Source organism: Miniopterus schreibersii, assembly GCF_964146895.1.
Source record: "Miniopterus schreibersii genome assembly, chromosome: 1".
Taxonomy (NCBI): Eukaryota; Metazoa; Chordata; class Mammalia; order Chiroptera; family Miniopteridae; genus Miniopterus; species Miniopterus schreibersii.
Genome location: NC_138101.1, coordinates 150,593,122 through 150,611,383, shown reverse-complemented (window position 1 = coordinate 150,611,383; position 18,262 = coordinate 150,593,122). Strand labels below are relative to the sequence as shown.

General features: G+C 36.1%; 1 protein-coding gene across 2 annotated transcripts in view; it reads right to left on the bottom strand.

Moving 5' to 3' along the window:
• Positions 1–17,975, bottom strand: part of AP4E1 (adaptor related protein complex 4 subunit epsilon 1) — a 59,468-nt gene extending 41,493 nt beyond the window's left edge. The window contains exons 1-8 of one of the 2 annotated variants that reach the window (XM_081158578.1): positions 17,749–17,975; positions 15,920–15,991; positions 13,377–13,500; positions 10,673–10,746; positions 9,443–9,564; positions 6,445–6,604; positions 4,645–4,811; positions 2,040–2,113 (exon numbers count right to left, since the gene is read on the bottom strand). In XM_081158578.1, the coding sequence (XP_081014704.1) occupies positions 2,040–2,113; positions 4,645–4,811; positions 6,445–6,604; positions 9,443–9,564; positions 10,673–10,746; positions 13,377–13,500; positions 15,920–15,991; positions 17,749–17,898 (943 nt within the window). In that variant the 5' untranslated portion in view covers positions 17,899–17,975. Of the gene's footprint in view, positions 1–2,039; positions 2,114–4,644; positions 4,812–6,444; positions 6,605–9,442; positions 9,565–10,672; positions 10,747–13,376; positions 13,514–15,919; positions 15,992–17,748 lie in introns of those variants that run through there. The other variant, XM_081158579.1, reaches the window with a different exon arrangement.
• Between the last annotated feature and the right edge of the window lie 287 nt (positions 17,976–18,262).

Sequence of the window (18,262 nt, the reverse complement as noted above, 5' to 3'; positions counted from 1 at the left end):
ACAAAAAAAAAAAAAAGCTTTCTGCAAGAAAAACAGATTCTTAACTAATTTTAAACAGAATTTCTCATGAGCCTTTCAAACTTTTATCCTAGACACTGATTATATCTCAGGCAAAACTTATCTTCCTTTAGCCGCCTGCAAAAACTGACACTTCTCTGTACTTTCTGTCAACTCCTCGTCAAACCACCTGCCTCAATAAGGGTCATCCTTATCTCTGGCCCCTCACCTTACATAACAGGGTCCTAGATAATGTCAACTGTTCGATCTACTACACATCCATAAGGGCAGGGGCTGTGTCCATCTTATCTCCCTTTATCTCCCACTCTCAGCATGGAGAAATAGAAGTCAACTCTTTTCTCAGTCTGTACTAGTTTATAAACCATGGTTTTGTTTTGTAGGTATTCAATGAATACTGGTTGAATAAACCACTCTTTTGACTTTAATTACCATTTATACACACAAAACATAAATCTAGCTTTTAAATGTATTATCCCAAATCACTACCATTTGCACTGTCTTTCCTGTACAGGTCTTACGCACGCGATCCTTCCTCCTCATTCCTACTGCATCTTTGTCAAGCACTTGTATTTCATGTAAATTAGTTCAATATCTGCCCTCTATCCTATACTTCTACAACCACTGTTCTTAAAGATCCAGTTTACCACTGTCTGAGAGAACAAGGGATGCTTTTCATCCCCTACTTCATGGTACTTCACCAGATTAAGAAATGACTTCTCATTTGAGTTCTCTCTCAGTGCCTCTTCTACTGCTCTTCTCCATAGCATGCAAAATTCAAACTGCTTTATTTCTCTCTCTTAAATATCCAATTGCTTCACTTAGCTTCTCAGACTGATCAATAAAGAACTAATAGTTCCTCCCTCTGGCTATTAAGATTGGAAATTGTTTTGGTTACTTTTCTGAGTTCTCCCTCCAAACTTGTCTCCTATCACAAAATTACTTTTTCAAATTACATAAAATTATATATAAAGAACTACTGCCTCTTCACAAAATAGTATGCTATTATTCCACACATATATATCCTTATCTATATCCTATGTACCCTTTAGTTGTGTTCTTAAATTTCACTTTTTCATAAAAGCCTTCCTTGTTCTGCCTCTCACCTAAGACTAGCTGCTACCTTCTCTCACAGCAGCCTGCAATTCTTCTTGTAACACTTACAGCACTGGCTTTTTCCATCTATCTAGTCCATGAGCTCAATGATAACACTGTTTTACTCACAGTTGTATTTCAAGTATCTTGAACAGGGCCTGATGAATAAAAGAAATCTAAGAAATATTTGACAACTACTTGACTAATTGATGTACTTAAGAATGGTCTTATTGCCCGGCCGGGCGTGGCTCAGCGGTTGAGCATTGACCTAGGATCCAGGCGATCGGGATTCGATTCCTGGTCAGGGCACATGCCCGGGTTGTGGGCTCGATCAATGACTCTCTCATCATTGATGTTTCTGTCTCTCTCTCTCCCTCTCCTTTCCTCTCTCTGAAATCAATAAAGATATATTTAATAAAAAAAAAAAAAAAAAAAGAATGGTCTTATTAAGTATGGAACAGGGTTACTAAGTTATGAATATTTTCAATAAAGAGTTCATTTCTCTTAAAAAATAAACTCTTACCATTATCACCCCAATAAATTTAATTAAAATAAATTTTTTTAAATAAAGTCTTAAAAGAGAGACAAATATAAAAATGAATTTAGATCAACATTTAAAATAATGCCATAATTTCAAATTACTTCTATTAGCTATTCAATGCTTTCATGAAACATAATAACTCAAAGAATCACCTTAAAGACGGACATATATATATTCCATGGGCACAGACAACAGTGTGGTGAAGACACGGGGGGGAGGGGTCAATGGGGGGAAAGGGGGGCATCCGTAATACTCTCAACACTAAAGATAAATTTTTTTAAACTTGACATATAAAATTCTGTTGGAATTTGTAGTATTCTAACAGATTCAGCTATAATACTGAGAAATACTGTTAGGCATTAGAGTAGCATTTACATATGTTACCTACCATATGTGACATTGTGATTTAACTCAGCTCTTCGTAAGGATTCATCAAGAACATCATACATTAATTCACTTGTCCTGTTTAAAAGATATTTTATTTGCAGAATTATAGTAGTATAACCCAATAAAACACAGTTTTTCAAACTTCTCTCTATAAAACTGAGGCTCTACAGAAAAGTGAAAAAAATTCATTTTATGGGGAATTTCACTTTTTAAAGATTCCATTTGCTCTTTTTCATGAGTTTAACTTCCTGCTTTATCAAAGTTGACTAGTCAATGAAGATAAACATAAGTCAATCAACTCCTTCCCCAACCTGTACCTAGTTTACAAATCAGGCTTTTGTTTGGTTCAACACACTATCTTTTATAATTTTCTTTATAATAAAATATTTCTACCTGTTTCAAGTTACTACAGTAATACCTCACATATCCAGATTATTCCAGACAGTATATCATCTGTATTCAAACCACATAATTTTTTAAAAGTATTCAAATATTAGTCTTTCTTTAAGCAGCACTAAGTTCAGAAAGAAAACTTTAGCTTTCATGTATGTTAAATACAGAGAAAATTAACAAATTCGTACCATTCCTGACTTTATGATCACTGATTACTGATACAACAACTGGGTTGAGGTAGATACTGTAAGGAAATGCAGCACTCATCCTCCTGCCTAGAAAAGTCCTCTCCAAGATGCCAATGCAAAACCTATGGCCTCTCAGACGGTATTTTGGCATGTTTTACAAATTCAGAAAGCACTAACAAATAAAAACTACCTCAAAGTTCCTTCCTGACAACATATGATGACATTAAATCTTTTTAGACCAGTAAGGTCTAGATGCATTACTATGAAATTTGTGGTTTTAAAAGAGAATTCCAGTGAACTCCAACTAGAGCTCCAAAATAAGATAAGCTGGGTTACATAAAATAAAATATAATTAGGAGAAACATTTCTAATGTGTGTGTCTTCTCCATCCCATCCAGGTTTTCACTCTAGGTTTCAATCAGGGTTGAGATTCATAAACACAGAAAAAAAAATAGCAACACCAAGAGTGATATAACCCAGTTAGCACTTATCAGGAGCACCCGGCAAATGGATGCTGACAGGACGCTAACAAGGCATTACTTAGGAGCAACAGCCCAGAGGACAATGCCTTCATAAAGGTAGGCTAAGAATCAGAATGTAAATTAATCTTACTGCATAAAAAAGAATGGTACCTCATGAAGTCAGAACACTAATTAGCAAATATTTTAAGAAGAAACACTTCAGGGTCTCAAGCCATGGTCCTTGTTCTCAAGGAAAATAAAATCTAGTTGGACTTGCGCTCAAACAGTTCTGAAAACAACTAAAAACAATGTGTGCACACATGCACATACAGAAAGGAAGAAAAAGAATCAGCCCGGCCGGGCATGGCTCAGCAGTTGAGCATCAACCTAGAGTCCAGGCAATCAGGGTTCGATTCCCAGTCAGGGCACATGCCCGGGTTGTGGGCTCAATCAATGATTCTCTAATCATTGATGTTTCTATCTCTCTCTCTCCCTCTCCTTTCCTCTCTCTGGAATCAATAAAGATATATTTTAAAAAAAAAAAAAAGAAAGAAAAAGAATCAGCAAATGCAAATAATGAACCTAGGTAAAGGGCATAAGAGAGGTCCTTGTACTATTCTTGGAACTCTTCTGTAAGTCTGAAAAACTACGGCAAAATAAAAAGACAATATATATAACAATGGGAAGATACCCATAAAATATAAATTACTGGCTAAAAGAGTAATTCAGACAAATGAATTAAGAAGGTGAAATGCTCATGTCCAACTAGAGCAAGGGTCAGCAAGCTATAGTCTGCAGGCCTCATCTGGCTGGTTGTCTATTTTTTTTGTATGGCTGCTGGCTAAGAATGGTTTTCACATTTTTAAATGGTTGGGGGGGAAATCAAAATAACATTTCACGACACATAAAATGCATGATATTCAAGTTTTAATGTCCATAAAAAGGTTTTTATTAATTAGCTGTGCTCATTTATGTACTGTCTGTGATTGCTTTCGAGCTATACAACAGCAGAATCAAATGATTGCAACAAATGACATATAGCTCACAAAGCCTAAATATTTATTACCTGGCCCTTGACAGAAAAAGTTTTCCAATCCCTAAACTAGAATGACTAAGAAAGCTTTGCAGAAGACATAAAGCTTCAGAGGTACCTTTCACTAGAAGTACGATTTTTTTTTTTTAATCCTCACCAGAGGATATTTTTCTCATTGCCTTTTCAGAGAGAGTGGAAAGGGGAGGGGGAGAGGGAGAGAGAAACATCGATGTGAGAGAGACACATCGATTGGTTGCCTCCCACACTCGCCCCAATGGGAGCCGGGGTACATGCCCTTGGCCAGAATCAAGCCCAAGGGCCGACTCTCTAACCACTGAGCCAAACTGGGTAGGACAGGAGTAGGATTTAGATAAGCAGAGAGCCAGGATTACCCTAGTACCTGAATCCATATACTTCTTATAAAGTGTTTTACTTATCACTACTTAGCCAATTAAGCATTGGGGAAAAGCTGGTGTATCTTGAAACCTCCAGGTGACTACAGCCTAAGGCTATCAAATTTACTTAGTTTACCTTTGATCATCTTTTCCTAGGAGTCCTAGTATTCTCAAGAGCTGAATTTGTAACCATGGTGCTGGAACGCTGTGGTAATTGAAATCTACTGGGAGCTTTCCTCCAACTACTTGCTTCAAAATTGTTACAAAACTCCCCGTCAAGTCTTTATATCCAGATGAATTCTCCTATGTCCAAAAAACAAAACAAAATAAAACAAAAAACTTTCTGTTAATAATAATATCTTAAAACATATAAAATAGACTTGGTTGAAATGCCATATAGAATCTAACTTAATACATGTTCACTTAGAGTTTCACGTTCACATTTAATGAAATAGTGCTCTGTTTCATTTCTTCCATGATGAAACTCCTCTGGCTATCCAATCCAAAGCTGAATCATCCCCCCAAAAGTTTCCACCACTCCCTACTTGTTCCCACACATAGTATAATCACATTTCAGAAGTTCTTATAATTACATCTCATATAGAACCTTTAATAGTAAATACCAGCAATTAAATCAGAAAAGTAAAAAGAACTGGCATACTGAAAAAGGGCTGTTATATCTCTATTTTTGATGAAAATTAAGGCCTTTATGCAATCTCTGAAGTTTGCAAAAGACTTCTCATGTAAATGAGCTAAATGTGTTCTGGGTGGAAGAGCCCAGAGTACAGCCAAGACTACTCAAACATTTAAACCATCCAAAATCAGCAAATCTGTCTATTAAAAACCAACTAACCCTACAGTATTTAAATATGTTTGTTTCTGAATGAGTGTACCTTGATTATCTGACTAATCTCTTGGACTGGGGAAATTAAATACACAGTCCTCAAAATGAACTAGATTCATCACTGTAATTTTATTCTATATCAAGGACACATTTTTTGAAAGGAAAAAATAGCTCTTTCAAAGTTTAGTAAATGTCAGAGGAAAAATAAGACTTACTATCAAATATCTATTTATATCATACAGTTTTGGAACATAACGCATGAAAGTGAAGATACCTTCAGTTCTATAATTTTAACTGAATTCAAAGCATATTCCATTTTGTTACAAGGTACTCATGAAATGGCCCACAAATATATACTTTAAGTGTTTCACACAATACAGTGGGGCTGAATTAGTATAAACCCATGTCACCATTTAGAACATTTTTTTACCATACCATTCAACTCTCGGAGCTTTTCTGACCCAGTATCAGTGTATGGCATCAACACTGAAGTCGATACCCTGCACAACCCCTATGGGCTCTCCTCATTTCTGTAAGCTGTTATACATCCCATAAAAGACAATCACTGCTTGAAAACCCACAAATTTGCAAATTTCAATCACCTTCATACCTACCATTTTGCTATGCTTCTACAGGAACACAAAAAAATTTTAGGCATTAAAAAAAAAAGAGTGCCCTGGCTCAATGGTTGGAGCATCATCATGTGCACTGAAGGGTTTTGGGTTTGAGTCCCAGTCAGGGCACATACCTAGGTTGCACGTTCAATTCCCAGTTGGGGTGAGTATGAGAGGGAACCAATCGACATTTCTCTCTATATATATCTCCCTCTCCCTCTCCGTTCCTCTCTCTCTAGAATCAATGTAAAAAGAATATCTTTGGGTGAGGATTAAAAAAATAATAATAAGACTAATTCTAAAATGTGCCTACTACTCATGCTATCAACAACTTGCAAAAATTACTATTTAAAAGTCAATAATAAAAACTTGAAATGTTAATTAAGCATTTGACTGAAAAATCTGAGTTCTTTTTTAATTCCATTATTATATTTTTCTAATGGCAACTACTTAGCACCCACTGAAATTTCCAACTTACCTTAATCATCCTATGGTATATGTGCAAGGAAGCAGCCATGACCCCAACATCTCTGTCACAAAGTGCTTTCCGAAACTTAATATGGATATGCTGTACTTGATTAGGAGCAATGAGATGGAATTTGTATAATGCCAGAACAGCTTTTCTTCGTATAATCTCCCTAAAGGTAAAAAATGAAATCTGAACAAACCATCTAAATTGTCAGGCATTTAATTTGGAAAGATTACGGGCCAAATGATTTCAATATATTAGCTATCACCCTAACCTAAAAAGAGAGAATTACACATTTACTATTAATTGCCTTTTTAAAAATTTACTTTTATTGATTTGAGAGAGAGAAACATCGATTTGATGTTCTACTTATTTCTGTATTCATTGGTTGATTCTTATATGTGTCCTGACCATAGATCAAACCCACAACCTTGGTGTGTAGGGATGACACTCTACCCAGCCAGGGCTATTAACTAATTTCTTTATTCTAATCCGCCAAACTATAAAAAGTGGTTATCTCTAGGAGGTTAGATGTCAAGAGACTTTGACTGTTATATATAAGGTATCCCCAAAAAATGTATACACACACTTTGAATAATTATAAAGGCGGGAATTATTAAAACACATTTCATTTTCAAAATTGAGCTATCAGCTGTTACAGTGTGTACAAATTTTGGGGGACACCCTGTATTTATCTAATTATGGAATTTTTTTGGTAACAAGCATATATTACTTTTGAAAGAACAAACAAGGAAGATAAATAAATTCCTTAATACCCTAATTCCATTTTTGAAAGCCATCTCTCTAGAAATTGGGAAAAGAATCAACAGGAAGTTTAAATCAGTAAGGGGTAACTACGGCTAGTATTATTAAAGAATCTTGATTAATGTTAAAAGTCTCTTTAACATTCTAGCTTTTTATATTTCATTTTTATACCATGAGCAAGCATAATCCAAATATTTTAAGGGAACAGGATTCAAGTAAACAACGTTACTCCTCTCTTTGCCCAGCTCATGTTTCAAAAACCTCATTACAATGAAGAGGAACATATATACAAGTCTTGCACTTCATTTGTCACAGATAATGTTTAGCACACAAGTAAAAACAGAGTTCTTATCCTATGTTCATAATGTAGTTTCCAAGAAAGTATATTCCTTGTTATTCTCTCTCATGCCATGTCTACCTACCTCATATTCACAGACTACACTGGCATTGCTCACAGCAGCAGCAAATGTCACAAAAGTATATTTACTTTTATGTATTGCTGTTACTTAAAATCATAGAATATCAAAACTGAGATTATTCAATGCAATCTTCTGTGTTCCACTTAACAATACCTTTCGTAAGATTCCTAACAAATGGTCATCTAAGCTTCTGCTAAATTCCATTAACAAGCAACTCACTATCTCCCCAGGCAAACTATGCCATGATGGAAAATTCTTTTCACATAGAAACAATTAACAACAAATTTGCCATTAGTATTAAAACTATGGTGACAGTAAACTACATCCCAATGTATTGCTATTGGGTATTAACCAATATTAGTTCTGGGAGAGAATAGGTAAATGAGATTAGAAAAAACAAACTCTGAACAGGCTCAGGAATGCCTAAGTCTGGCCCTAAGTGGTGGCACTAACACACAAGACCTCAAGAGACCTAGATTTGAGCTCTAAGTCTGGCATGCCGAAATACAGCCAGGGATTCAAAGTCGAGTCCAACCCCTGTCTCACATCTTCTCTGTGACATTCACTGGCCTACCTCTAGCTCTGTCCCATATTCTTTAGCTTCACTCCATAACATGGAATTAGATAGTCATACTGCAGAAGCAGAGTTTCAAAGTTTAACTAGCAGAAGATAGGATAGTACAGGATTTGAAATTAGAAAAGATGGGAAGCAATAAGAAAAAAACTGAAAGGGTAAATGGGAAACGCTAAAGGGAAAAAATCAATTCCCAGAAGAATTTCATACAAAGAGTCAGTAAATATGATTACCACAAAAGAGTGGTGGTATGAAAATTTTATATAAAAATATGCTCTGCTATGATCAGATCAATCTATAATTATCTAAGAAAAGCTAATATTTTACTTCCAGTGATTGTCAATATCCATCATTTGTTCTAAACAAATTTGACATAAACAAAACATTATAATAAGTCTGCAAAATCTATGAAATTATTCTATCATTCTCAATAAAACTATCATTTTAGCTATTTCTTTAAAAATACAAACCATAAGTCAACATTTTATAATCTCAGAACACTAAAAACACTCACATAAAGAAGCATATGAAATAAAGAAATATTGTTGAGCCCAGCCAGGTGTGGCTCAGCGGTTGAGCGTCGACCTAGGATCCAGGCGATCAGGGTTCGATTCCCGGTCAGGGCACATGCCCAGGTTGCGGGCTGCAGCTGATCAATGACTCTCTCATCATTGATGTTTCTATCTCTCTCTCTCCCTCTCCTTTCCTCTCTCTGAAATCAATAAAGATATATTTAAAAAAAAAAAAGAAATATTGTTGAGTAACAAAAAGCATCCTTTATCAAAAATGTCTGCATAACTAAAATTTGAATACAGCAGTTTTAATATAAAAGCACCTCCAATACACTGAAACTCCCCATATTCAGAGCACTTGAATTATTTCCAAATGTTTTCCATTATTTCACTTTATCCTCAAAACAACTTTGTGAAAATTAAGGAGCTTCAACCAACCTCACACAGCCAAGGGAAAACCAGGACCACGGCTGGTTAGTGGTAGAAGTGGGAAGAAAGCCAAAGACTCCTGACACTAAGCTCCTGACTGTCTCTCAGTTTAACTTTATAAAGCTGCCTAATATTTTTCCAAACCCACATAAAAATAAACGACGATGTTATTGGGGATTTTTGCATTTCATCTGACAAAGAATATACCCTACCTTGGTAGCATTAAGTTAGTTATAATAAACTTTTTAGTATAAATTTTTGTTTTGAGATATATAGTGTATACACCTATCCAAAAAGAATTTACTTACTTAGAATGTTGAAGTTTATCTTCTATTAATGGAAGAACAGCTGGAATCATTTCTTGAGGGAAAATCTGGCTGACAATAGTAAGTGCCATACATACTTCCACCAGGTTAGTGCTCTGCAAGTCCTGACATAATTGTTAAGCAAAGAAAACATTCAGTACAAATTTCAAAATGAGGGATAGCAAGCTCAACACTGCAATGGTCCCACATACTTAACAGTTTTCTACTAACTTTATAACTAATCTGTACATGCACGCTTACCTCATATTTTATAGGAATATCCCTGTCTCATTTGCCTTAACAGTCAATAGGTAAACACAGCCAAAAAGCAACTGATCCAAAAGGAAACTGTATTTCTGTTGTTCTGACAGTGGCCAAAATAGTCTCATTTATCACAGCTTTTAAAACGTTTCTAAACTAATAACCAATTTTATGAATTTTTCTTGTTAAGCAATATTATGAATGGAAGTTTAAAAGGAAGTAATTCTCAAATATATACAATAAAATGTATGCATTCATACTTATATATGCACAAATTTTATAAATCATTCCAATAGAAACTGAAAATATATTTTTAAAAGTTTGGAAAAATTTAAGCTTCTAGTAATCTTAATAGAGTATACGACTTAAAATTCAGAAAGAACTATACACACACACACACACACACACACACACACACATCAAAAGACTGACACAAACATGAAAATACTCAACAATTCAATTATACTTCATTACCAATTTTGATTAAATATTTAACAGGAAAAAAATATTGTGAGTATGGATTAAATTTTTTTTATTATCTGTACATTCCAGTTGCCCAGTTATATTCTATTCTCCTTTAAAATGACTTTTAGAATTTAAAATATTTATTCGGTTTACATCTATATTCCTTTAGAACAGATCCCAGAGAAAGAGACAACAGCATGGAAATATACTGAACTAAGAGTCTGGAGATCTGAGTTATAAGTCTAACACTGCTTTTTTAAATGAAGCAGTCAGTCACAGTAGCAGTAGCAACTATCACATTACATAGTGTTTCATCTAACCCTCACAACTTGGTTAAATTCTATCATTATCCTTTTACAGATACAGGAACTGATCTAAAAGATCTTCCTAAGCCCATTCTGTAAGACTACCTTCCAAAAATATCTAATTCAAGATGACTGAGGAAAAATGTCAGATGCCTGCAGATATCATTTCAGACTTCATAATAACCAACATGCAATACAGTACCTTTACAACTGTATTCACAAGGAGAAGCAACAGCTCATGACTTTCATGTAGAAATAAAGACACCGCCAAATAACCTATAAAATTTGAAGGGAAAAGTCTCATTACAACGTTTCCCAAGAAGTTAAACAAAGCAATCATCATATATTCCAAAGTTTAAGTGTCAAAGATAACAGTTGCAGGTAAATATAAAAACAAAATGCAAAATACGAAGTTTAAAACCTCTAGTAAGGAAGATTTCAGGTGTTCTCCATCCTGAAACCTTTCAGAATTACGTATTTCACAGGGTATACCTAAGATGGAAAAGAGGCTATGTATACCAACTTACAGCCATGTAAAGGACATCAGGAATATAAGCCTTCTATGTTCTGTGCAAATCTCTACACAACCAATCAAAACATTTTCTATCCTGTAGTCAAACCCAGAATTCCTCAAAAACTAATAGCTACCACAGTTAATAGTGTGTTACTGGCTATTTGTGTTATTGAATGAGCTACCCCCTAATACCACACCATATGATGTAAATCATATATTAAGCCAAAAACAATACCTTATGTTCTCGATTTAAAGATACATCATTGAATGAATAACAGCTGTTCAGGAAAAAACTTGTCTACTCCATTAAATGTACTCATTGACTTAAATAAGTATTTTTATTTCAAAAGCATTAAAACATAAAAAAGTACATCTTAGGATTGAGGAAATACATTAATATTAAGAAAAATGCCATGTATGTGGAACCTACATACTCCATATCATTTCCTGTCACACTTCATATTGATAACATTTGTTGGACAGTTACCATGGGTTAAGTACATTACAAGTCTCACCCTACTTAATCCTCACAACAACCCTATGAGATAGATATTATTTCCCCCAATATAATAATGAAGCCCCAAAAGGGTAACTGCTCAAGGTCTATAGCTATCACATGGTGAAACCAGAGATCAAACCCAGCCAGTAGGAGTTAGTTCATGTTTTTAACCCCTATGCTGTTCCGTCTCTCCACACAGTCTACTGTGAGGCCCTAGTCCCTGAATCCCATCTTCACTGCTCTTCATTTGTCTCAATTCTTTCAGCCCTTTCATTAGGGACTTTAATGTTAACTATGCCCATCATTACCCAGCATCCACATGGGGAACATGGGAAAAATGCAGAAAGTTCCTATTCTCACAACCAAGCAGCGTGACCCACTGCAACATCTTCACCGAGGGTCAGAGGAGAAGAGCTATTACTCCCATAATCATAAGAGGGCAAAAATAACCAACCAGAGCCAAGGAAGAGATGAGAAAACCCCTAGAGAGCTTTAAGCGGAAATTATGTTTTATCAGATTGCTAAGAACTCATCTGCTCAGCTAAGGTATCACCCATACCCAATATCAGAGCACAAGAAGATCAAAAAACTAACTCAAAGATCATCTCAATGAAACCTTAATTCTATCTGTTATAAAAAATTTCCCAACTATTTTGACAATCAGGAAACAGGAAAAAAGATATATTCTATGACAGGAAAATGAAAAAGGTTTCAGGAAAACAAAGAATAACACCTATAATTATAGAGTATATTTGCTCTAAGAGTGAGGTATAGCATAATAATACAGACTTTGACTCACAGAAACTTGGGTTCACATTCTGGCTCCACCATTCATTAGCTCTATGACCTTGGACAAGTGACTTGACCTTTCTGAGCCTCAGTTTTCTCCTCTGTAAAATGAAATACTCTCTCACAAGATAAAGCACCTAACATAATGCCTGACTTAATGGGTACTGAAATTTATTTATTTAACAATATTAATATGAAAAACAAGAAGGCATTCATCAGAGAAAGCACCAAAACTAGCCTTAGTAATCTCAGAAGAGTTAATGAAGCAACTATACCAGAATGAAGACATGTAAAAGGTTTAAATGCTATCATAAAAAAACAACTTCCATTCATTAGCACACATAGAGTATCTGATACCTGCAAATCTATGTCTCTCCAGTTGTCAATATTTTCTTAAGGAAGATCATGAATCTCAATAAAAATGACTGTGAGGTCTCCTTTAACGTAAGTCTCCATAACCTGGCTGGGTAGCTCAGTTGGTTAGAGCATCATCCCAATAAGCCAAGGTTGCAGGTTTGATACTTAGCCAGGGCACATACAAGAATCAACCAAAGAATGCACAAATAAGTAGAACAATACATCAATGTTTCTCTCTCTCAAATCAATAAAGTGTTTTTTAAATAAATAAATAAAAAGATGCCTCTAATCCTCATGGTTAACATTTGTGAAACTGCAAACAGCATATTTAATATTATTCAAGTAAATTTCAGTTTTATTCTATAAAGAAACATTTCTGATCATTAAACTAATGAGTTTAGATAGACTTCTTAAAATTAGCTTTACTGCGGTAAATATAATTTGCATCGAAGAAAATTCACCCATTTTTAAGTGTACAGTTTAATGAGTTTCACCAAATATATATATTGTCATCCAACCACAATCACAAGAACAGGCAATTTTTAATCTTCTCTATATCTCCAAAATGCTATGGATCAGGAATACTGATTTTATTTATAGGCTTTGAGTTTTCAAGTACTATTACTTTTTTAAAGCTTTGGAAACTATAAGGCAATGTTCTAAAAACAGAGTATAGACCCACCATCATTCACTTTATACAGTAGCTGTAACTTTAAGGACAAAATTAAGTCTTAAACACATACATACCTACTCTTTTTTCTAAAAGGTTTCCTTGTTGTGCCAATTTGATTGCATGTATGTAGCCAAAGGAAGCATCATATCCAAGCATTTCACAATATATAAGTCTCACCATACATTCTTTCATCATTTTCTGAAAAGCAAAACTGTGTAATTAAATAGAATGTTTTGATTTTTTTTATTAATCATTTAACGGGAATCCTTTAATTTTGGCACTGAAAAAAGAACATACATATATATATTATAAATTAATCACAAGAAGTCAAACTTTATAAACAAAAGTTGCTCCCTAACTTACTGACAGTATTCACTTTAGTAAAATAATTTAAATATTTTGTTAGTGGCAGCACTATAAAATAGATCAACTGTAGCTGTTAATAGTTCCAGATGCCCCTCGTGTAAAATTTGGTTGTAAAATTTGGTTATAATGTGAGACACATGATCCTTAGACAAAATTTTACCCTTGGTAATCTGACTTGGCTTCTAGGATGCAGCACACTATTTTAATATATTTTGTCAAATGAAAATATACATAAAATTCCCACGAGTTGGTAATAATTTCTGTAATGAAATGTTTTTCACATTTAAAAACTAAATTGCATGTAGACTTTCTTCAGAATTATTATATTGTATATACCATTCAATAGTTTGCTTTATAGGCATTCTTTTTCCACAGCTCTCACAGTTATTATGAACTAAAGGGCATGATTTCATTAATGATAGAGCCATTTCAATATTTAATTTTTTAACTGGCTCTTTAAATACTTACAACACAAGTAAATAAGTTGTGTTAGGAGATTCTATAAATTTGTTTATATAATATTTGCAAATATTTTAATATTTGCACTTTTTTACTATTGGATCATTGAGTATTCTCAATACTTAACAACAAATTTTAATCAGAAATAAAAAAATATAAATAAAATGTGCTTCAAAATAAGAAAAGCTCAGACTGTTTTCATATCTAAAAGTTAATTAGGGTTAGTATACTACAGGATTACTGTCACAAAATCCTTATGAAACAATAAAATAAAATATTTTAAAGTAAGGATAATACTGTTTAATACTTTGTTTATATATATGTATATATGTAAATATGAATCATGTTAAAAGGAACCATAGGAAAATCTTAGGGGAATAAAGCTTAATTCAGGTTACTTGTATTGAAAGTAATATAAGTTAATTCATTAGCATGTTAAACTACTAAATACTGAGAAAACAAGCTTATAAGATACTGGAAGTCCCTCTTCAAAAGACTTCTATATCAATCAGGAGTGAAAGTGTTCATTTAAAGCCACTAAGTATCAACCCTCGTTTTATAACACTTATCTCAGAGTTTTTCCCTTATTTCTAGAGAAGAAAGTGCATTCCCCACTTCAGGAATTCTCTTTATAATTGTCTCACAAACTCACCCAACCTCTTCGTGACCACCTCAGGGACAGACTACTCTATAAAGCATGTCCAGAGTTGGATGGCCATAACTGTAAAATCTTCTTTCCTAACTTCTACCTATTTATCCTAGTCCTGCCCTCACCAGATTTATGCCTCATAGCAAGAAAAATTATATTTATTGATACCAATTATAGAAAATGGAAATCTAACAAAGTAAAAAGAGGGAAACCATTTCTGCTTAACATTTCCATCAAGTACCATGCGACACTATGATTTTATTCATACACACAGACATATGTACACACACAAACACATATACATAATACACAGATATATCAGATTAGTTATGTTTTGAGTTTCATTTGTCCACATATTATATCATAAAAGTACTAACATTCTCTCAGACTTTACAAGTGTTATTCATGTACATGCATGAATTCATGCAAAATGATCATCTGATATTTTTATTAGAGGAAGAGGGAGAACATTCCCACAGTGACTTACACACAGAAGGCACTCACTAAATCTTTGCTGAATAAAATATTCCTTGGAAAAATCTAATTGTGTGAAACCACATTAAAATTAGGAAAGAAAAAAAACACATACCTAGGTCTTAATCTAATGATGTAGAAACAATCCCACAGTGACTATTGTTTAAAAAATCTAATTATATGGAACCAAGTTTAAAAACAACTGGATTCTGATTTAGATGCTAGGCAATAAACTTAGTTTTAAGACAAGAAAACCATTTTTTATCTTGTCAGTCAGTCAAACTATACTCTAAGATGTATAACAGTAAAATGAGATCTACAATATGTCAATTTAGGTCTGAAAATACTGTTTTAAATGACATATACTCACCTTTTCCCAGGGCACAACATTAAAACAGTAAGATCAGCACTGGGGTCCCAGGAGTACTGCCACATTTATGTAATTATCATCACATTGGCACTAAATTGACATCAGTCAAGCAAACCTTGCTCCATGCAGTCAGTCAATAATAAAAGGCTAAAGTTAATATCTGACTTGCTACCATTCATAACTGATTGTGACTATGATAAATCAGATTTTAGCAAGTGATCAATTAGATGTCACTATGGACTCCACAGTGGGCAAGGTTTCTAATTCCAAAGGTGCTGGCACTGACTATGCAAACTTACCAGTGTTGTTGTCGGAGCAGAAACCGCTGCTTTCAGATTACTCAGTTCCTGCTGGATTAATTTCTCTTCCTCCTGAAAAAGAGTGAAAATATTAAAATTCATGAACTGTCTTTTTAAATGGTTAGAATATTTTTTTAAAGGGAAAATATAATTTATAATACTTTCAATAAGAAGAAACATTATTTTAAAGGACAGTCCTAAAAATTATGTGTTTAAGATTTGCTTAAAGGTAAATCTCCAACCCTCAGACTCATTCCTGGAAAGAATAAATATTTCCAGTCTAACCCACCTTCCTCTCTTTTTCACTCAGTTATTGTCCCCTTAAAGACAGTTTAGTAGAAAACTGTGTGTGTGTTTTTAAATTAATGGTGGAGAAAAAGAACAGAAATTCATGTACTGGCCTGCAATAAGGGTCTCACCTCTTCCCCTTAAGTTAAAAGGTCTTCATGGAATAGAGAAATAGGGTAAGAAGGCATAACCAGAAATCAGTCTGTTTCCCTTACACTATATCCCTCTCTGTCCTCTTGTTCTCACTGCTTGTATCCTTCCCCTCACTTCCCATCTCTCTCTGACACAATAAATACACCAATGTGGTTCTTTCTATCCTCTGCATTGTATCTTACCTCCTTAAAAGCACTTGAAAACTGGCCCCATTTTTAGCTAATACCATGCTATCTTTAAATTACGCATTGAATTTGCGGGTGGCTAATCAGGAACTACTGGTAAAGGTCTGCCACATACAGGTACCTTACATATAATTTCAAACTGCAATTTGGGACCAGAAATAACATTTTAAAAATTTCACTCAGCATCTCAAAAAATTAGCCAAGGACAAAACATTAAGACATTCAATATTAAGTCCACAAATAATGAATTTTGAATGTGAAGCAGACCCTCTCCAGTATAGCTTCATCTTATTTCAGTTTTAAAAGAACATTTTAAACACTCAGAGCACTTTGAAGAAAAACCTTCGCCTTTTATTCTCTCCTGGTACTTATTTCATTGTATATTGCTTATCCTCGCCTCAAGCCCAAGATCAACGCCTTGGGGGAAGGAAGTGTGTGTTTTCCTGTCTCCTCGGTGTCTAACACATAACCTCTCCCATAAATATCTTCTGAACAAGTTATGACATAACATACTTTTTATAAAGATATAAGCTCCTTGAAGCTTTGAATCAGTGTCTTACACAATCTGTGAAACTACCAAAAATCTGTGAAAACTTAGTAACTTGGAAAATAACTGCTCATTTTCAAAATCCATCGGAGGCAGTGATTCATTCAGCAACTTTTACATTTCGGATGAATTACACTTCTTTCTTTGCCCTACCCATTGGTCTAACTAAAAACCTCAAGCTCCCCAAAGCTGTTCGACGGCAGGCCGAGCCGGCCGGGTCTGCGCCCGCGCGACAGCGGGCAGACGGAAGGCCGGCGGGGCGGAGAGCCCTGAGCGCCACAGAAACTTCGTGGAAGGTGAGCGCTGACACTTCCACCGCGCTTGAACTTTTTCGCACGCCGGATGCCTCACCCGATCCTATGAAATGTGTATTGGTCCTTTCCCGCTTCAACGTTCAGGAAACACATGCAGGTTCCAAAATTAAAGAGATGTGCCCGCAGATCAAAGCGAGCCAGTGTCAGGGACAACTGTGGGAACCCGGCCTCCGGTGTCAGGCCCGGCAGGAAAGGGGCGCTTCCAGACGGCCGCGGAGACGGCCGACACGCCCGCCGTCCGAGCCCCGCGGGAGGGCCAGCCCGGGGCTGGCGGCGGGACCCGGGCCGCCCAGCGCGGGGGCCTCCGCGGCGGCCCTGACCTCCCGGCGCGGCCGCACTTACGTGCTTGGAGGTGAGCGCCGTGATGCCGCGGATGAGGCCGCCCAGCCGCGAGGAGAAGGAGGCCCTGGCGGCCGCGGGCCCGCCGGCCCCCGGGCTCTGCAGGAACAGCCCCGGCAGCGCCGTCAGCGTCTTCTCCATGATGTCGCTCATCGCCGCCGCCGCCGCCCGCACCCCGGCCGCCGCCCGGCTTCATGCCCGGCCCAAGTCTCGCCGCCCGTCCGGCCTCCGTAGGCACTTCCTGTTTGTTTGAAGAAGAAATCTTTATTTGGGTCTCGCGTGGACAAGCACAGTGTAGTTCTCGGCAGCGGCCGCCGGAGGGCGCGAGAGTCCGCGGGGAAAAGGCGCCCGCACGGTCTGCGCGCGGGGCTGACGTCCCGAGAACCGGTCGCAAGACCGGACCTCGCGGGTTTCAGGGGCAACCCCGGGATCCCGCACACCTCTGAGTCCTTCCCCGGGAGCCGCTCGGACCGTCCGTCCCACACTCCGTCCTCCAAGGTTTCCCTCTCCATTGAGC